This window comes from Phyllopteryx taeniolatus, chromosome 9 (assembly GCF_024500385.1).
Source record: "Phyllopteryx taeniolatus isolate TA_2022b chromosome 9, UOR_Ptae_1.2, whole genome shotgun sequence".
Classification (NCBI taxonomy): domain Eukaryota; kingdom Metazoa; phylum Chordata; class Actinopteri; order Syngnathiformes; family Syngnathidae; genus Phyllopteryx; species Phyllopteryx taeniolatus.
In genome coordinates, this window is record NC_084510.1 from 29,061,082 (window position 1) to 29,083,443 (window position 22,362).

Genomic DNA, 22,362 nt, shown 5'->3' on the forward strand with positions numbered 1-22,362 from the left:
GCTAATGATTACATGGACAAACAGAGAAAAATCTGACGTTTTACAAAGTGTAATGGATGTTATGTTCTGGCCTTGGCCGAGGTGAGCTGAATTCTATTCAGAAACATTCTCGCAACGTGCTCTTTATATATTTAATCTCGGATATGTTTTTTTTGTTGTTGTTGTTCATGAGGTAGCGCCCGGAGGATATTGGGTACACCAGGTGTCGCCGAGTGTGCATGACTTTAAAACCCTGGGAAAGACTTTCTCAAGCCGGCTACACACGTACTGACAACACTGACAATTTGAAAAAAAATGTTGTGTTGAGTTATATTCTTATGCTGATTAAAACTAAAATTGGCATGCTGATTCCAAAATTTCAGTCAGTTTTTTTCGAGCACGTCAAGTTTTTTCTCCACAGCTTCCCGTCCAGATAGGCAAAATTACACTGATTAGCTGTAGTAAGACTTGCCAGCTTATTACAATTAGACTCATCTACAGCTACGTGGCAACTTGTTTGTGCAGTCACAATTGAGACAGTGTGGTGAGAGCTGTGCGCAGCTCCCAATATGTCAGTACCATCAATATCTGCGAGCACAAAGCTAGCATAGTAGGAATTAAGAGGATTTGTGCTGGCTTTTCTCTTAACCTTGTAACCATGGGCATAGCGTTGTAAGTTCTATTTTGTTTTAGGCTTTTTTTTTTTTTAGTTTTCAAAGCTTTTAACTGTTCAATCTTAGTGTTTTATTTACATAGGTATATATTTCCTTTGTTCCGCTTTGTTCTCACTTTCTTCAAAAACTTGACGTGAAATAGAAAAACTGAGATCAATTTTGGATTCCGCACCCAAAAATGATTTAAAAACAGCTGTCAGACCTAACTCAACAAAAATTGTGTTCCCCAGTGTTTAGTCCAATTTTGAGCCTCATTAACTCCTTCTGACCCTAAACCAAGATAGGTCAGATTATCACATTTGACGTGATTTTCCTGTGGTTTGGGGTGTGTTAAGAGTGACTTTTCCTCGCCAAACTGCTCAGTAAACGGTCGGGGCAGACATTCGTAAAAGTTAAACCTGTTCAATATTTACGCAAATCCTTTCTGAGTTTGGCCCATCCATGAACACTGTAATTGTATGAAATCTAAAAGTAAAGCGTGTGTACCAGGCTTTAAGGATTGTTCTTGTCCTTCATACTTTTCTCATTTCCATCCAATTTTAAACTTCTGTAAAAAAAAAAAAAAAAAAAAAAAGTCAAATTTGAACTTTCAGAGCTGTAGAAGCAAGCGCGTTCTCCTTCTTGGTAGAAAAGGGACCTTCTCCTCTCTGGCCCTACAGCATGAGTGTCTAGCTGCTTTACTTTGCACTCGTAATCTAATTCCTCTCCTCGCCTGGGGATTATCCACATCAGAATCTATTGATGCATTTCCCTGGTTTAGTGCCGTCTCGCTCCCCAAGGGCCGCCGCGCTATGTTGGGAATGCAACTCAATGATTCAAGTCACAGTTAGCCCTTGACCGTGTCCTATGAGCAGCCAAAAATGCAACACATGCAGCGATGCAGTTAAGGAGATGACATGTGCCCCCCCACTCCCCCAAATTCATCAAATGCCAGAGGGGATGCCTCGAAATCTGGACGGGATCGAAGTTGAAGCCCTTATCAACATAATGGCGAGGCTTCATGTAGATGAGGCTTTTATTCATGGAAGCAGTCAGTTTAGCAATGTGTGAGCTACATCTCAATGCGTGCTGCGCCGCTGCAATATTCCCCCAATTTTACCGGCTGTGACCGCGCACACCAACTGTGAAATAAAGCACCAGTATGCATAATATTAATTTAATTTAAAAGACACGGAAGACATTCTAATCATTTTTTTTTGTTCTTCTCCCTTTCCGCTCACTAGACAAAGGAAATGGGAGTCTGACTTGGGTTTGGAAAATCACCTACTCAATATTTAAGATTGCATACTGTTTAAAATACTGCAGGTGAAAGCAAGGGGTGTCCAACATACGGCTCATGAGACATCTGAGGCTCTTTGGCTGCCCTGACGTGTCTTGTGTATCAAGTCAATCGATTACAGTCGGTCCTTGCTTTACGATGGCACCAACATATGACATTTCGAGGTTATGAACAGCACGCAATGAACATCTCTGCAGCGGCATAATAATATGTTGTCATGTGGCACAAGAAGGCACAGACTCAGTTACTACCGTAATGGATTGCTATAAGAAGCGTTTTTCATACAAATATTGACTGTAATTAAGACTTTACTACTGTGCTAGCCTAGCATACCGATAGACTTCTAGTATTCTGAGTTCTGGTTACGCCACCCCTGTAGGAATGGAACTCAGTCTTAAACCAAGGACCGCTTGAGCGATATTAATGAAGTGGCTTGCGCAATCTTCGTTTTGCCCTCCTTCACTCGCGCCTATTAGGCCCGCCGTAGCGACAATGAAATGCAAAGAGGGTCGGGCGGAGAGAACTGAGGTCGCGAGACAGGCGAATGGAATGAACCATCCAGTTGAGGGAACGGTCCCACCGAGGCAGAACCATTTATCATCCAGGCGCTCAGGTTGGCCAAATCAAACCGGTGGAGGTCGAAAAGGGAATCATTAAAACTTTAGTGCTTTCCCCTGAGGAGGGACGGGGCGCACTCCAAGGCACCGCCGCCAATGCTAAGCTTCTCCAGGCGGTCAGCTTGTTATGTTCCTACAACACCTAAACCTTGAGGGAAATAAGGGAAACTGCGAGGACCTGGGGATATTCTTGATATTGAAAATCTAGATCTGGTGGATTTTGACAAAACTGGTGAGGTCATATTTTCTATTGTTAGACACATTTGCACAAGTCGAGCAAAAATGTTATTCAATAACTTTGGGTTAGCTGCAAGGATTGAAATAACCTACTATTTCGTATCAATTGCCTGAACGGGTAATTAATAGACAAGCAATTCCACGGAATCGGCCTGATTTTAAACGAACAATCAATATTTACTAAGCTTAATCTTTGCAGAAGAAAATTGGCCTTTTTAGGAGTAGACTATATTGCGATTGCAAGACTACAGTACTTGCACAAATCATTTTAATCGTTTTGTCTAAAATTGACTGATAACATTACAGTTATCAGTCAAGTGTAGCTAATGAAATACCACAACATGAGACATTTTCAGGATGAAAATGATCATTGTAGTAGGAGTAGTATATTATCAATATTGCTATTGAGACTGTCTTGTTACACCCACATCTGATATTGATAACCATCACTGCTTGATTTCATTTTTATAAATGTGTTTAATATACCTCACAAGAAGGGCAGATACCTATTTTTCATAAACCTAGTGTTGGACAACCTTGGAAAATTGACACAATGCTACCAATCATGCTGACTTTAATGTCAAATAAGTCAATGCATGGATCATAAACTAACGGTTTAAACATATATATATATATATATATATATATATATATATATATAAAACAATCTTAAAGGGTAACTGTACATTTAATTGTTGAGTTATCTTTTTTTTTTTTTTTTTGACTGTCAGTTCCACAACTATAGTTCAATGCTGTGGCCAATATTTTCTATTATGGTAATAAACAGTGGGAAACAGCAGAAGTATTACTTTTCTTGTGTTGCATGCACGGAAGAGGAGAATTTTGACAGAGCCGCCGGCAGGGGTGAGCGGCACTTAAAGGAGACAAAGTGATCGTGACATATAATTTGTTAACAGTTACAGCGAGCGTTGCATGTAGGAATAGCCTCGGTTGATGGCCCGCATGCTATTTCACCAAGTCTAAAGACAAACACACTTTTATCTCCTCACATGCAGCAGTCTCTTCTGGAAAATGTCCATACAATCAGTATACTACAGTTATTCTTGATCTATGCTTCTTATTTTTTTCCTCAACGGTAATACCCACGTGGAATAAGAGCCTTAGATGGTATTGTCGCCACCGAGAAACCGTTGCTACTTCACAGAGTGGCTGTAACTTGTGAGCTACCCAGCTCCCATGATGCTTTGCACTGGCTTGTTAATGGCTCCGGGGCAAGAAATCAATGATATTCAACTTGTTTACTCGAATGAAGGAAAGTCATTGGGTGAAACTTTAAAGGGTGACTTGTTTTGATCAATTGCTTTTATGTTTTTAGCCACAAAAAGTGATTGGTTGAGGGAATTGCAGCCGCTGATCTTAAGGTGGTTTCAGGTATACACGGCATCATTACTGACCTGTGTGTCTGCCCACGGTGAAGAACTTTTCTCCATCCAGGACGCTGTAGACAACTCTGGCACTGCTGCCGTAAGACGGGTCGTCGGCGTCCGACGCTGTGATGTTGAGAACAGACGTTCCTGTCAAATGAACCATTTCAGTCAGTTTCACCTTGGACAGAAAGTTTCTTCAAAGGTTACGATTAGACTCTCCGCGTTAATGTGATTTTTAAGGGCTACAAGGCACAGAAGTAGCGTGTTTCATCACTATGCAGAAACATTTGCTGATGATTAAAATGATTGTTGGCCGCTCGGCTGCCTTGCTCCAAATTGTTTTCTCATCAGCACAAGCGCAGCTCCTCACGATGAACGAGAACATAAAAGTCAATATCAACCTATAGTCAAAACGTACCAAATCCGTAGAAATCCAAACGGCCTGGTGGTAAGACATTTATACCAACCCATGTGCCCCAGTGGCCTAATGGATAAGGCACTGGCCTCCTAAGCCAGGGATTGTGGGTTCAAGTCCCATCTGGGGTGATTATCTTTCTTCAATTTGTTGTAGCTTTTACAATGACGAAGAAATACATCCTTTTTTTTGGCAACGTTTTTACACCGGATACCCTTCCCAACACAAGCCATACATTTTTTGTTCCAGGCTTGGGACGGGCATTGGCCAGGAATCGAACCCACGCTAAGGCAGCACTGCATGTGCTGTTACACTACCAGTGCTTTTTGCAGCGACATTATTACGAATCATTATTTACATGCAGTGTTACATCAAATCGTTTAGTCACGGTTTAGCGAAAGCTCAGCCCGAGGCCGTCGTAATTTCAAGGTTCTTTAACACAGGCTGAGAAACAATACCGCTTAATAATGCATATGTTTTTGTTTTGGGACTAAATCCACACAAAAAAAAAATTAAAAGGGGGAGGATAAGACTCCTCAAGGACAAAGAGTCGGCCACTGTCTCTGTCAATGTGGGTAATTACTGACAGCTGGTGGTGTCCACCAAAGGTCACCGCAGTAGCCTTTTTCAGAGCCCTGTCGCGCTACAGCTCAGCCGCCGAATGGCTGTATGCTAATGGTGCTAATTAGCGGCGAGTGTCAGAGTGCTGTTCACTCTTCAGCCTCTGAAGCTCAGAAGGCGAACTTGATTGCGGTGGTGGTGGGTGGAAGGAGCCAGATCAGCTGCTGGCTATTGCATCTTTTTTTTATTCCTATACATTGGTACCTTGATTTGCGAGTTTAATTCATTCTGGCCAATTAATCTGATGCAGCCCCCCCCGACCCCCCAAAAAAAAAAATATTTTTTTTTTGGTTACATTTTTAAAGAATGAAAAACTGCACTGTTAAATATAAAAACATAGCAAAAGAAACAGAGAATGTGAAGAAATAAACTGGTTTCATAAAGTGCAATTGAGCCAAATGTCACACAAGTTATTGTGAGGTAACGAAAAGTCGTTTTTTTTGCCCTTTCATGTCACCTCAGTGTCTCCTTGGAGGCTCCCACTTTCACCAGCACATAAAAAGCTATGATAGCTAGATGCAAGTAGGAAAAGCTACGCGAGGCTTTCGCTCAGATGTCCTCGCGTCAGTTGAGCAAATCGACTGCAAATCTTTCCCGATGCAGCTCGGTGACAAATTGACTAGAAGGTAAATTGTCCGTTGTTTCCGTTATCGCCTAACATATTCTCAATTCTCTCAAAGTCCTGCGACGGAAGGAGATAAAGATAAGAGTTAATACCAGTTAGGGGCAGGTGAGTGAGATAGTCTTACCGTCTTGAAAACATTTTCGGGAGAGACATTTTTGTTATTATTATTAATGGCAACAGACAGAAGGAGAGACTTAGTCGGTGCCTTCGTTGTTAAACTACTTGGCCCAACTGCAGTTGAGTCCAATAAAGGAATTTCTATCCACTGGATTACTCTCTTATCTTAATTTTCCCCAGGTAACAACGCTGGTTCGGGCTACTGGCTGCTTGCACTGTCAGATGGCTTGGAAGAACTATATAAATGCAAATGATTCTTTATTGTGTTTGTATTAAAAGGCAGAAGTCAGGCAGCAGGTTTGGCACTTGGGTTATTATTGAAGCCAGATATTTTACATACTTAGCGTTTGCTGGCGTAATATCGATGCAGATTCTACTGCTGACAGGGAGGCCATTACATTAAAAATTACACATACAAACTTTATTTACTGATAGCATCTAATGGTACAGTATTAAGAATGAGTGTTGTGCTCTGAGCCGCTCATATGACCATTTTCTCTGCCAAATTAATTTTAATTATTAACAATGTATTTTTTTTGTCATATTAGTGTTCTATATTCAGGCCAAAATATTCTGTATAATTTGTATTTTATTCTATTTTGTGCATATTGTAAATATGGCTCAATGCCAACTTTTAATCATAATATATATATATATATTCCCTCGCTATATAGCACTGCAGGGCAGGTTTTTGTCCCCCAGATTCAAATCTTGGATTATTATTAATATTATTTTGAGTGTATGCTGAATTTTTATGGTGGTAAAATAAACGCTGCCTAGCCTAAAACATTAAAATTGTAGAAAAAAAAGGGGAAAAATTCATCAAAATATATTACAATGAATAAAATAGTGTTTATATATACAGTACTACTATTGTACAGTACTACTGTGCATTGCTGTATGTTTAAGAGTTTAAAAGGTGTTTAAGAATACAGAAAGTGTTCCTAGGAGTATGGCAGAGCTTAATAGGAGTGTCCGGAAGATTAGTAAGAGTCTAGGGAGGTTCATACAGCTTTAAAATATGAATAAATAATTTTAAAAAATGTGGTCACTACTTCGCGGCTTTCACCTCTTGCAGGGGTGGTCCGGAACGTAACCCCTGCGATAAACGAGGGATTACTGTACTTAAATAAAGTACAAACATCTGAAAAAGTACAGAAAGGAATTATTTGTGCTTCCCAGCAAGCGTGTGTCTTTTTGACATGTGACTTGGCTCTAATGTTAGCTTGGCCACACCTTTTCAGATCTATGAGAGCGATGGTTTAATCCGCTGCAAAAGCGCGCGAGACGCAGGACTGACAGCTATTTAAGAGGCGGTCTCGTAAAAGAGATTTGTGCCCACCTCAGCCGAGCGCAATGCAGGCGAGGGGGTCTAACGGCCGCGTGTCGTGCGCTGGACTACTGACTGCTCCCCGCCTTGCATTATGGATCATTTAGTAAAGTCGTAAAAGCTGAGGTGTTTTCACATGAAAAGTTATTTCATCACCACTTCCGCCGTGATTCATTCGACCCCCCACCCCCGTCCACACAAACGCCTCGGGAGCGAGACAGGATGAGGAATAAAGGAGGGGGGGAAAGTTGGCGTGTCATAAAAGCCAATGAGCTGCGTACATTGATCCTTTTTGAGATCTCGACGAGGATTTAGGGAGATGTTTCATCCCTCCTGACAGAAGTTGTAAATCCAATTTTGTTTAGCCTTTGAACTCACGACATAATAGATAATAGCAGTATATTACAGTCTATTTGTTTGCCTGACAATATTTTGCAGCGCTGAGATAAATCCAATGTCTGGTGTAAAAGGAGAAGCTTTGTCCAAGTGTAGAGTTATATAAAAAAGTATCAGCTCTTACTCATAATAAATATTGTTAAAGAATTACTTCAAAGGTTTGGACATTTTAAATAGGTGTGTAGCTACAGTAAATGGCACTGTGGTCTGTCTGTCTGTGTGGAGCTTTAATGTTTGCTGGAGTACCCGGCGAAAACCCACGCAAACACGGGGACCCGATAAAAAACATCCATCCATCCATTTTCTGAGCCGCTTATCCTCACAAGGGTCCCGGAGCCTATCCCAGCCATCATCGGGCAGGAGGCGGGGGTACACCCTGAAGTGGTTGCCAGCCAATCGCAGGGCACATACAAACAAACAACCGTTTGCACTCACATTCACACCAACGGGCAATTTAGAGTTGTCAATTAACCTACCATGCATGTGTTTGGGATGTGGGAGGAAACCGGAGTGCCCGGAGAAAACCCACACAGGCACGGGGAGAACATGCAAACTCCACACAGGCGGGGCCGGGATTTGAAACCTAGTCGTCAGAACTGTGAGGTTAGGGTTAGGCTCTAACTAGTGAGACACCGTGCCGCGATAAAAAAACAGATTAAACAAATATTGGTGGTTTTGAGGGGCTAGAACGGATTCATTGCATTTCCAATCATTTCAAAGGGGAACATTTCTTTTAGTTACAAGCATGGTTATGGAATTAATTCAACTTGTATCTCAAGGCACTACTGTATTATAAGGGTTCCCAACAGTGCCCCCTTGAAAGAAACCAGTTTCATTAATTGCATCCAAAATTTGGTGCACGTGTCTAGCACGAAAAAGTCTGTTGGACCCACGCACCCAAATTAACAAGACGTTGGCTATTTTGCTTTGAAGTCGGCATTTTGGCCGCAATCCTAGGCTTTTACTTCGACAGACTCAAACAAGCTAACTCACCCAAATGAGGCCCAAGAGGAAGCAGGTCTACTGGACAGATGGCTGACGCTAAATTGCAAAGCTTTTTTTTGGCTACGTCAAAGAATGTGGGCGAAGCACGGTGTCAAACTTTGACAATTACTTGGCGTATTCACCATGAAAAGATTTCATTTATAATCATAACAATGATTTAATTATTTCAATTTGGCTCAAGACCACTTTAATTCCATCCTAATTCAATGACCTTCTTCAGACTTCTTTGTCAAAAGATGAAAAAAAGTTCACCCCAAAAAAATCATTCAATTTGGCACAGTACCAAATTTCTGCACATCTCTTTTATATTCTGTGCCACAAGGCAGAACAATGCACAACAAACTATAGTCCACACTTTCTTGCATGATTGCACCAGCATTGCTGAAAAATAATCACATGACTTCGTCGGTGCCTCCGTTGCCCCCGTTGCACTAAATCACACATTCTGTCAGATCGGTGCTCTTCCCTCGCTAACGTAAGCACTGATTCATACACGAGGCCACGATCACTTACGGCAAAGCATCGCGGTTGAACGCATCGCGTGGACGTCACCGGTCGTCCGTGGACGTCACCGGTCGTCCGCATAAGGACGCCTGGCAGAGACTATCGATTGTAAGTCATCCGTCGTTAGCATGACAGACCCGAGCCATGCTAATGTGGACGGCGGCAGTTTGCAGGGGGTTATCTCACTGTAGCAGAGCGACAGAGGTGCGATCAGCCCTTTCATTCATTCACGTGACATAGCAAAAGCGTGAATGCAGCTTTCATGTTGACAAAGTGAAGGAGGAGCTCGGATTCCATCAGCGGCTTTGACGACACTGTGAAGTTATTTACTCAGGAGATTTTCAGGATCAGCACTGAGGAGAAGTCGATGAAAATTGCAACAGCTAAAAGTTCTGGAAAAATTCCACCGATTATTCAACTTCACCAACTTCTTGCATAAAACACTAATGCCTGAAATGTTTAAGAATGACATTTAGAGAGCTATAATTTTAACAAATTGTGAACATCAAATGTAGATATTTTGCGACTCGTAGAAAGCTTAGAAAGAATATATATATATATATATTTTATTAAACAGGGCTTCCTCATCTGCCTTGCTCTGGAAATACACCCCAAAATCAATCTTGTATTTCTGAAGTATTAGGAGACTTGAAGTATGCGTTATGGTATGTAATAAAGATTTATGAACGCTTGCTACATATGATCAGTTACTGATGTCTCTGTCTTTAGACTTGGTGAAGCAGCATGTGGTTTACTAGCCAAAGTTATTTAGCCTTCCCCATTCCAAGTGACTAATCCGGTTAACAATCCGGTATATGCTCAACCTACTCCCGCATTAACACAAGATGTCACAAAAGAGCCGCCAAAGACGACAATATCCGATGTTTCGGCTTCGTTCGTGTTTACATATATCACATCATATTTGTGTACATAACTTCTCTCTCTTAACTCTTCTCTTCCTTAGATATCCATTACAGCGTTGGTGGATTAAATTTGAACTCAAATTTAGGTTTAGGATTAGAAATTAGGGTTTAGGATCTGGGGTTATGGTTAGACGACCGCCAATGTCATGCCCTGACACTTTCCATTGAAACCATATCAAACAAGTAAAAAATATATATATTTTTTTTTTAAATCTTTGCATGTTTTAATACATCATTAAGATGTGCACTGCAAGTACATCATCTCCCGCCAGGATCTGGACTAGACATTGAGGGGAAAAGCTCAAACATTCTAATGCGTAAAAAGTACATGATTCGCGGCAATATACCAGTTTGGCATTACTTAAAGCTCCGGGTTTTTTAAACCCCCAAGAGGCCTCGCTCAAGCTGCATAAATATTTGACCATTTACTATTGATAGGGAAGAGCAGAGGGAGAAAGAGCTGGCTCCTGTTCAAATATTAATGATGCTTTCCAAAACATAAACATTAAGATGGAATTCCAATGTAAGCCACCTGCTACTAAGCACTGTGTAAAAAGCTGCTGTTGATACAGATCTTTGGAGAGCACGGCTCATAAAAAAACATACTGTTTGAGGCAACAAAAAGCACTTTATGCCGCCGCGGCTGTCTCGTTTCCCCGTATAAATACGATATTTAGCAAATCTCAACTGAAGGAATGCAAAAACAAATTGGACAACAAAACAATCTGCAGGAAACCACAGAAAAGTAGAGGATGTCGATTGAGGACCAGGATGGGTTCTTCCATCCATCCATTTTCTGAGCCTCTTCTCCTCACTAGGGTCACGGGCGTGCTGGAGCCTATCCCAGCCATCATCGGGCAGGAGGTGGGGTACACCCTGAACTGGTTGCCAGCCAATCGCAGGGCACATACAAACAAACAACCATTCGCACTCACATTCACACCTACGGGCAATTTAGAGTTGTCTATTAACCTACCATGCATGTTTTTGGGATGTGGGAGGAAACCGGAGTGCCCGGAGAAAACCCACGCAGACACGGGAAGAACATGCAAACTCCACACAGGCGGGGCTGGGGATTGAAAGTCGTCACCGTGCCGGCAGAATGGGTTCATGGTACCTTTAACTCAATATTGAACTCTAACTTTTTTTTTTCTATTGTGACGTTGGATTTACACTATAGAGTCTTGCAAATCTGTAAAAAGTATTTATTGGACAGATTCGACAGAACCTGTCAATGAGTGTCTGTCTGAACCACATGGCAAATAAACAAACAACCGTGGGAAAACAAAACTACAGGCAGGATATCAAACATTAAATGGGATCTATGATGGTACATTGGCTACAGTCAGTCCTTTTCAATACTGCTTACCTCATTTGGGTCGCGGGTGAGCTAGAGCCTATCCCAGTTGACAGTAGGTAGTGTACACCCTGGGACTGGTCCACTAGCCAATTGCCCAAGCACATATAGCCCAAGAAACATTCACACCTATAGTAGGGACAATTTAGAATCTTCAATTAACCCAACATGCATTCTTTGGGGAACGTGCGATGAAACCCAAACGAGCATGGGGAGAACTTGCAAACTTCACGTAGGAAGGCTATAACCGAATGAAGCCATTCAGAACCGTGAGCCTGGCTGCTAACCACTTACACTTATTTATTTTTACCAAAACTCAGCTGGGATAAGCTTCAGCTCACTTGGGACCGTAATGACAACAGAAAATGGATGGATGGACAGGTGGCTGGATGAATTTATTCGTGTTTAATTCTGTTGGTATCCAATATTGACACACGTGTAATCGTTTATCCTGATCCATGTGTTCAGTAGATCTAAATGTAGTGATATCGGATATGGGTCACTGGAAAATATAACGGACATGGATCGTCACAAAAAATTTATTGGAGTTGGACACTTAGACCTGCTTTGCCAATCCACACCGAAGTGCTGATAAGTACCAGTTGGAGGCCGATCTAAGTTACATTTCTTTGATTTTTCCCTGAAACTGTTTAATAGCAGATTGGTAGTGACTCATTGTGGCTTTTTCCAAAGATTAGTTCCTACCAATGAGGCAAGGGTGTGCGATAATTACATATCATGCATCCATTTTCGAAAGCGTTTGTCCTCAGACAGACAGACAAATATCACCGAACCCAAGCGATTTTCCACGAATGAGCTCAAAGACTGCGCCTGGCTGTTGTAACCATATTTGGGAATGCCTCCCTATTCTACCTTTTCGAGTGTTTATCTGAGGACACAGCCGCCGGTGCCCACCCATGCAGACTGACTTCATGCGCACCCCTGCCCACTCCTTTTTGTCCTATCATAAAGACATGCACACTTCTCAGCAAAATTCAATCAAGCATGAACGGCAAATTTGATTTAGGGCTGCAATTTCATTAGCCGCATATTTTTCAACAAAACAACACCCGGCTGAGTCCCTCACACTTCATCAAAATCATCGCCACTCCTGTTTTATTTGCCCTCTCCTTTTTTTTCGGGGGACTCAACCAACCTTGAAAAACAAACACACTATGTACACAAGTGTTAGTTTGGTTTGAAGGCGTAGAGAAGTAAATGAAGCTGTAGGATGCAAATCTCTGGCAAAGCACAAATCGTAAGTATAACTGAATATGCCGCAGGTAGCTACTGATTACATCCTAAATATTACTGGCTGCTGTTCTCCAAAGTTATTTGCTCCAAAGTTATTACTTGCTCGCGTCACCAAAATAAAAGCTCACATAAGTCATACAAGCAACCCACAAAAGCTATCAGAATTTAACATTTTATTAATCAAATGTTACAAACTTTGCTTATCGTAAATCGAAGAGTAGACATTGATAAAAGTTAATACAGTGGAACCTCAATAAAACGGACTCCGATATAACAACGATGGGATAGAACAGACCGTCAAGACTGAACAATGTGTCCACAATTAAGTTTCCATTTGTCACTTAAACTTCCAAAAGACGCGCCTCCCGTGCCTATGTTGGCGGCCATGTTGAATGTGGAGCACTGATGTGGCGTCCATCTCATGATGGATCCTGTAGATCTATTGTCTATTGTACATAGACTCGCAGCACACACAGAGAGAGAGAGCGGCATAGTGGCAGTGTTTACTCTGAGGAATACAAAATACAAGTCTTTGGAGTCTGGAACATGCTATTATTGGTATAGTAACAGTTTATTTTCAAGCCGTTTGCCTTTGGCAACAGATTTGGAACTAGGAAGCACACTAATTCCTCCCGGCTCATGAAAGCGACTCGCCTATGATGAGTACTGTACATCAACAGTGTCAACATGACCAAGCACACCGGCGTGGTAAGTTTGGATAAAATGTGAAACTTTCAAACATTTTCAAGCTTGATTTATATTTATTTACAATAACTTTGTACTGTACTGGATGTCTTAGGCCACAAAAAAGCCTACAAAACAATAAATTGTACTGTACAGTAATATGGGTGCATAAGACCTGAAAAAAAAGTGCTTCAATGTAACGGACAATCAGCTTTTTAATTAATTTGTTGTTGACCAGTGTGATTGGTGTGCTGTATGCGTTGTATGTTGTATATAATGTAATAAATGGTACGTGTCACTCTGTGTTATATTATTTATTTAAGTTACTCCTATACCTCTTTCTGGAACTTAAATGCAAATTAACTATGCTAAAATGCTGTCATACAACAGTATAATCTCCTATAAAAAAATCATGGAAAGTGCCATTTTTGATCCCACATTTATCTTCAACAAGAGCAATGCATTGTGGGATATTTTCCCACCAGAGAGCACAGCTATTTCCCCATTCAAAGCATGCAGCAAATATTTCACAGCTTTTACTGTTTGCTGCAGGATGCCTCGCTACTGAAGTGATAACCTTGCGCCGCTACTGATGTTGAATAATGGTGTTTATGCGTGTATGTGTGTGTGTGCGTGTGTGCGTGTGCGTGTGTGTGCATGTGCCTCTGTGTGTCATCCACGTCTCCCGAGAAAGATTGTGTTCAACATCTGAGGTTCCACAACTGTCTTATTCATGTGAATGGGACTTTATTGCTGATATTCTAGAGGGGGGAAAAAAAGCTAGCAACAGATCACGGGGGAACAGAAGAAAAACCTCCATTTGGTTTCAAACAGCAGTGTATGCACAAAAGGACGGTTGGCATCACGCTGAGGAAGCTGGAAGAAATTCCAAAAGGACGGAGATGTTCCTTTAGTGCAGTGGTGTGGAATAACAAAGTACAAATACTTTGTATTCTGTACTGAAGTACATTTTTCAGGTATTTGTCCTTAACTTGACTATTTAGTTTTCTGGTGACCTTTTACTCCCTGCATTTGAAAACACGTACACTGTACTTTCTACTCTTTACCTTTGTCAAAATGGGCTTGCTGTTTTCTTCTTCTTCAAATTTGATACTTTGAATATACAGCATATGATTAGTTTTGCACTTTATTATGTCATTAATACTTTACATGGACCTACCAGTTTAAGAGTCGTAGAATATAATATACTATATAATCAGCTTCCTAAATCATTACTATTATGCTAGTCAGGTATGTTTGCAGAATTAGGGGTAGGTCCTGAGAAGTTTTTTTTTACTTCTTCCTACTCCTGTTGAACAAACACATTGTACATTCCTTAGTTTATTATTGCTTTTGTTTGTTTGTTTTGTTTTTCCATTTGTCACAAGTTTATCTTCTGTTGATTGTTTTGTTTTCTGCATATTTTCAGTAAATACAATAAAAAGAATACTTCCACAGATGATGACACAGCTGGGGTTGCAATCTTGATCGTTTGATTGATTGGGTATTGTATATAATTGACAGTAAAACATGATTTCAATATTTTACTTCTGCCCTTAAGTCCATTTCCGACTGTAATTTTTTCTTTTTACTTAAAGATTTGAGCCCTTACTTATACCTTTACCAGTCTTTTTCTACACAAGTGTTTGTACTGCTTCTGAAGTGCATTTTGTGGTAAACTATGTCCATCCTCTCACTGATACTTCCAATAAATAATTGTCTCATATCGGTGTCTGAGTAATTCTTCATTGGAACACTTGCGTAGTCCCACATGCGCTGCTCCTATTTCCACCTGTAATCATTTCCCTCCTTAAGATTGTGCCGGAACACGGTCAAACCGACGGCTCATCGGGGAGTAATGCAATCATAAACGTCTCCCTCCTCCCCCGTTTGACTCGTAGCGGCGGGCGATAACTGATGTTGTTGTCATCCGTTAGCTCACCTCCACCCGATTTTCGTGAAACATCTGCTACACGTTTGTTCCTATGTCCCTCCCATCAACAGGAGAGAGTTTTAGCATATTGCCTTTCTTGGCACTTTTCAGAGTACAAACCATTATTGTAGAACCTACTTTAGGACTTTGAGGCTGTAAGACTTATGCCTTGCTTGCCTAAGGAAATCACTTGACGACTTGACGACAAGTCAAGTGGCGACTCCACTTGACTTGCTTGATTTTTGCCGCGGTAACTCGATTGAAACTTGAAACTTAAGACTTGAGACTTACGTATGACTTACTACCACTTCCGTGTTGTTGTTTTCCCCCGTAGAAAATAATGTAAGGTGAATCAATTTCAGACTCATACTGTGGCCCTCATAAAAACCTTACGATGTTTTTAAGAAGTTAGATGGTAGGCTGCCTGACAGTAACTTAATGTAACGTTTTTTTTTTTTTTTTTTTTAGGTACTGCTGGAATCAATACCTGCTATTTGTCAGCAGGTAGCATAAGCAGACAGTTTCTTCTTATTTTGATGACATTTTGGTACTTTCATGTTACGGAATAGCAAAAACACCTATTTTCAGTGCGGTACAAATGTTGCTCTGTTCGTTTCCACAGTCGCCGTTATCCATTATGCTAGCGGCATCTGCTTGTTAAAATAAAACTGTGTGTGTTTTTTTTATTTTTTTTAAGAAATGTAGCGCTCATTGTTGTACTGAGCAGCCAGACCCTTTCCTAGGTTGCAGTGACTTCTATTCGCCAAATCAAACCACATTTGCGGAGTTATTCCTTAAGAGTTACCAAACTTGGTAGTTATTGTTGGGCAATTTTAATGGTGAAACTACGCACAGTAAATGTTTAATCGCTAAGGCTGTAACAGTATGCCACAAATGATGGGCCAGTATTTACATACCTTGGTTATATGTTCACAGTTGGTTGTTCATTGCGGTCTTACCTATAGGAGACAGTTCGGCCACGCTGCCGATGTAAGGCCCCTCCAAGAACTTGGGCTCGCTGTCGTTGATGTCCTGGACCTTGATGACGAACTCCGACTCCGGTTCCAGCGGGTCGTCGCTGAGCCGATCGCGGGCCTGCGCTCGCAGCGTGTAGAAGGCCTTCTCCTCGCGGTCCAGCCTCTCCGTGGCGTGGATATCGCCTGTTAGCTCGTCGATGATGAAGATGGTGCCCGCCCCTTCTCCGGAGATGGTGTACTTGATGCTACCCTCGCCTTCGTCGGAGTCCGTGTGGATCTGGAAGTGAATGACGGAATACACGCGGGTTGTCACGCATCTGGAAGTAAGTTACCTAAGAAAATTGGTTGGTTTGCCAGCTCAAAATACACATGAGGGAAAAAAAAGTCCTGCACTGTCAAAACAAGACACAATCAACAGCAAATTAGGAAAACCTGGTCTCCTGTACTGGGTTTTCGGTTTATGATGGCCAAGAAGGTATTGCGCAGTTGCTGCCATACTGACTGTTTTCATTTGCTTGATTTCTATTCACGGACAAAAGCATTTAGTCAACTGTATTATGTAGGTTAGTGATAGTCTACACTGCATTACAAATTGGGGTTACGTTGCCATCATAGAAAGCTCTCCCGCGACCTGAATGCGCTATAGAAATTGGATGGATGGACTTTTCTAAATAGCTTTCTTTCGGTTGAACTACCACAAACTGACCAAAGAGCAGTAACGGTAATACATACGACGATTAAAGTGCCAAACCAGGAAGCCAAAAGAAAAAAAAAAAGAAAAGAATAAAAAATGAGCAAAATGAAACCCTTGAAAGACCTTCAAAAGTACTTGTATCAAGTATCAAACTCTATCTAGGTTACAATTCAATGGCTGAAAGTTAGACCAAGTTGACCGATTCTCCCGCCCAATTCTCGTCATCCTAATTGCAATCACAATCTAATTTCATCCGCCAGATTGGAACACCAGTCATCATTTAGGATTTGACAAAAGACTTTGCGCTTGTGGTGGTAATTTACACCTTTACTGCAATGGACGGCTCTCCCAAATGAGGTGTTCAAAGTCATGCCGGTAGTTGTTAAAGGTAGATGAAATGAGAACTTAAAAGAATCATTATAAATCAGACCGATAGTTCCCCCCTTAATGTGATTGGATGTTCAGAAGCTCCCCAGGCGACAATACTGGGACACTGTGCGGCTCCTAAACTCAACTTAACAAGAACCTTCCCCAATTGCTCTGCATATATGGGCATCAATTTTGTAACCTGAACTGCATGACGGTCATATTGGGAATAAGAGACTTTCTTTTAAACAGCATCTGAAGATAGACTGGAGCAGTATGGAAAGTAACAAATGGGTAAAGATGTTGAGCATCTGGATCTTTATGTCATTATTGTAGGCATGTAGTGATAGCATTGCTAAATTAATCTAAAGAAATACAGTGTGTTTGAAGACAATAAAACATTTTGAAGCTAAAAAAAAACAGTACCGCATCATGACCAACATTTAACATACAGTAGCATAGTAGGTCTTAGTGTTCATTAAAAACAAGGAAAAGGTTTTAATCCCAAATAAGTACATTTAATATCACTGTAAGCCACTGGAACATTAGGGACAGTTTGAACATTAACACTGCATTTAAATATAGGAAAATTAAAAAAAAATGTAACTGTATTGTAATAAAATGTTAAATACAACCGCACTATATTTCGGCTTTGATTATTTTGCGTAGCACGAGCGAGAACCCACATCCCACTAGTGGTACTGTTACTGCAGTTTGACATTGGCTGGTCTAGAAAACCAAAATATATACATTTTTAATTCTGAAATAGGTGAAGCTCTCTTGAGTCTTTCATCCAAACTCGATTTAAAATCTCTGGAAAGAGATCAAACATGCAGCCGATAATACACCATCTTCCCAAAATAGAACTTCCATTATGGATTATTGCGCTTTTCCTTTCAGTTTTTGCCTCGAGTCAGGCAAAAATATTCAAGCAGGTGTTTGACCCTCGACGTAAAACCTTAACTCCTTTTGTCGATAAAAGTATTCGTCCATGTGGGGCACTCAATACGCCTCCCCAGCTTCTCTCGACAACGTTGCATTTCCAAATGAGATCGCACCGAGCACAATGTACGTGAAATGTTGTCACCGTGCGTTAATTCAATTGCACGAAGGCTGGCACCAACTTTCTACCGACTGCACATGCGCACACCACAAAAGAGTTCACTATTCTGCAGGCATGATGCAATTCCCCCCCACCCCTCGGGCTGGATATATCCATCCGTCTGTCAGCCTATCATTGCTGGAGTGATTCGAGTTGGCGGCTTGAACAGAAACACACACACTCACACACACACACACACACACACACACACTTAACTAAATGTTACTCCGCAATCTGAAGGTCAAAGTCAAGACATGATTTAGCAGAAACAAAGGAGGCGGCCAGCCGGTTTTCATCAAGCTCTTTTCATTTTCATACCGAAGGAAAAAGTAGGAAAAAAAAAAAAAACGATAGCAAGCAAGCAATTTTCTGCAATGTGAAGGCAAAAAATAAATAAATAAATAAAAATGGTGTCATAACCGAAACAGACACCCTACATTTGCCCATCAAACTCTTGCAGCTTAAGAAGTGGCTTCCTCTTTCCACAAAAGCAAACAATAGTTTTCTTCCAACGGTGTCCCACTTTTACAAAGCCATCAAAATGCCAACTGACATCATTGCAGCCTTGTGCCCTCACAGTTGCGAAAAATAATACACAAAAAATATTGGAAAGACAACTTTCCGTATGATGTGGGGGCAGTTCCACACCACTGCAATCGCCGCAAACAATATTAACCCTTAAGAGGTCCTTCAAAAAGACTGCTGTAAAAATAATCGTTTTTTTGTTTGTTTGGTTTTTTTCACTTTTAAATGAGTCAGTCTTTTACAAGTATTCAGCCTGAAATATACATGTCAAATATTAATTGGATTTCTGGTTATTTTAAAGGCCATTATATTTACATAACTCCACAGTTTTTTATTGGAAAAATACCACCAAGAATTTCCATAAAATATATTTGGAGTAGGTCATTTTATTATCCCAATTTTTTTTTTAAATCACTATTACTATTCTTTTTCTTTGCAGTGTAAAAGTGTGTCGTGTGCTCATCTCAAAAAAGCCCATTAATGCAATCCAATCATTTTAAATTAGGGCTTCAACTTGGGCTACTGGTTTTCCATTTGTATTTGGTAACACATTTATCCAACAGATGGCAACACCTTTTTCCGATTCAAAGCATGCAGCAAAATTTTACACTTTTTACAATTTCAGGCAAGGGTGCGTTGCTCCTAAATTGATAACCATGTGTCAGTACTGATGTTGAATAAGGGTGACTATGTCAACAGAATGTGGGATTGTATGTGTGAGGGTATGTTTTGTCTGAGAAGTCCACATTCTGCGCTATGGTCTAATACAGTAATGAAGCTGACTTTGGGTGGGGGGGGGGGGGCGGGGTACACCCTGAACAGGTCACCAGCCAATCGCAGGGCACATGTTTACTCACACTTACGGGCAATTTACAGTTTTCAATTAACCTACCATGCCAGTTTATGGAATGTGGGAGGAAACCGGAGTACCCGGAGAAAACTCACTCAGGCACGGGAAGAACATTGCAGACCCAACACAGGAAGGCCCGGATTTGAAACCAGAACCTCTGAACTGTGAGGCGGATGTGCTAACCAGTCGCGCTAAAGACTAGAGTCTCCTTAATTGCGCTAACATTTGTCACGCATGACGACGCAACCAAACGTGATAATTGTGACTACAGCAAAGCATGCTGGGTAATGCTCCTTCCTCCAACTCCCTAACATGCCACAATAGCTTGTAAATGGTGCGATGTGAAGCGCTGAAGACACAGAAACTACAAATCCCATAATGCAGTGCCGGAGCTGACATTTACAGTTGATTTACTCTTGACAAATATTCCAGCCTAGCCGTTCTGATTCAGATTAATATTCAAAAACATTTAGTTTGAGTCTGTTCACTAAATCCTGTTCAGCCCATGACTTCATGTGTGCTTTGAATTTTGCGTTTGACACCCCTGCTTTAAACCCATAATGAAACACACACACATATATATACATATCCGAGTGCGGCTTTAGGAGTTGATGCGATTTGTCTCGGTTTAAATTCAACTTCATGCACAGAATATAAGGGACAGACGCCCGAGGCTTTATAGTGGCACACTACAGGGTGACTCGGGGGAGAGGGAAGCTATCACTTTCCCCTTTGGGTGATGGCAATGAGCCGTGCAGCCACACAGCAATCATCGGGAAAAAGAAGAAGGTTGCCTTTTCATTGTTTGCTGGTGAGCGAGATGACGCAACAACGACCTGACCAATTTACACTTTGTGGAGGTGCAGTGCATGGGCCAAACTCAAGAAGCCTTTTAAATTAAAGGTGAAACGTCTTCACCATACAACAACAGTCCAGGTGCCTCGAATCAACCTTCGCGAACGGAATGACAATATTGTTGCGTCTGCCTGCACATCTTTTCCTTCTTGTCCACCTTGCTCTTGCCCCTTCTAGAATTAGATCCAGTTTAAACTTTGATTATTAAGCCTTGGCCTGTGCTTCCAACGTTGGGAAAACAGTTTGAGTAAAAACACTTTCCTATAGAGGCGTGCTTGGACGTGCTTGGTGTGGAAGATCTTCACCTCGACACACATCAGACACCTTTAGGATGCACTCGAGCTCTACTCCGGTGCCAACGTCACCTCGCAAATTTCACAGACATATACTAGAAAGCCTTCCCAAGGCTGTGATAGCTGTTATACCTGCTTACATGTTTCATTCCACGTTCACTCCCTGTTGTTGAAAATTGAAACTATATTTGGAGGAATTCTGAGCGGAGGTGGCCGGGGCTCGATCCCCTCCGCCTGTTTGGTTTATGGAGGGCGTCAAAGCGGCAACAAGTTGGCTGTCTCATATTTAAGTCTGTGTAATCATGAGGAGGCCCTGCCACATTTGGCTGCAGCTTGTCAGTCCCTCAGATCTCTGCTTCAAAGTGTTAACAAGGTGACTATACGATGCAGCAGCAGAGGTGGAAGCCGCTGCAGGGAGGCAACCAGACAGGAAAAAGAGAGAGACGGAGAGAGTGAGAGTCATTGGTGGCAAAGTGAGCGGAAGGCTTAAAAAATGTCAACGTAATAGTGTGAAGAGAATCTGTTGATCAGACGTAGACCTGGGATGAAGTCAAGAACAAAAGATGACACAAACGACTCGTCGGATATAATCATTAGCCTTGGAGCGAGCGGAATGTTTAATGTCACAATGTACACCATCTGATTTGTCAGTGATGCCCCAGGCATAGTCACGATTCTGTATTTGCAAATGTTCCAATGTAGTCTACTCTGCCATTAATCATTATTATGAGCAAATACCAAAAAGTGAGTTGAATTATTTATACCTGTTTAATGAGCTAGTGTGCATATTTGTTTGCCCATGTGTGATATCATGTGCCAGTGTATTAATTAGGCTAGTAAGCTAGCTAAATACTATTGATGAACCTCATGTGACAGTGGTTTGTTTGCGTCGAATAATTGACAACCGTGTCGTCTATGTAACATGGGTTCATGATTGTGTACATGCTAGATGCATCTTGTTGATGCCTCGCTGATTATTTTGTTGGGCTGGGTTGGTACAGACCACAGTAAATATAACAGTTTAAATAGAAAACCAGTTTTTGTTGCTTAGCTGCCATCTTGTAGTATCTATAGGCAATTACAAATCCCTCGGATATTTGCTGTTAGCGGCAGGCATCGTTTCCTATGCATACAAGCGTAGAAAAGTAAGCTAGCTATTGGTAAAACAATAACATAATCAACTTTACCGCCACTATTAACTGTGTAAGTTAGTTAACCGCTCTACTCTTCTCTGTTGAGGCTAGTCCTTCTTTTGGAATACATGTCAGCTACAAAATGCCAGAGAAAAAGTTGATTAAATAACTGAACTGAGGGAGCACGTAACTTCAACAGCGGCGATTATCAGGATTATCCTGAGTGAAA

The 22,362-nt window shown here is 41.3% G+C and overlaps 1 protein-coding gene and 1 non-coding gene across 2 annotated transcripts in view; one reads left to right on the plus strand and one right to left on the minus strand.

Annotated features, from left to right (window-relative positions):
- LOC133483885 (cadherin-22-like) overlaps nucleotides 1-22,362 on the minus strand; it is a 65,239-nt gene that overhangs the window by 40,671 nt on the left and 2,206 nt on the right. The window contains exons 2-3 of the mRNA XM_061785723.1: nucleotides 16,298-16,592; nucleotides 4,202-4,321 (exon numbers count right to left, since the gene is read on the minus strand). Coding sequence (XP_061641707.1) covers nucleotides 4,202-4,321; nucleotides 16,298-16,592 — 415 coding nt within the window. The remainder of the gene's footprint in view (nucleotides 1-4,201; nucleotides 4,322-16,297; nucleotides 16,593-22,362) is intronic.
- On the plus strand, nucleotides 4,648-4,720 carry trnar-ccu (transfer RNA arginine (anticodon CCU)). Its single transcript has one exon. It is a non-coding gene; the product is annotated as a tRNA-Arg (tRNA).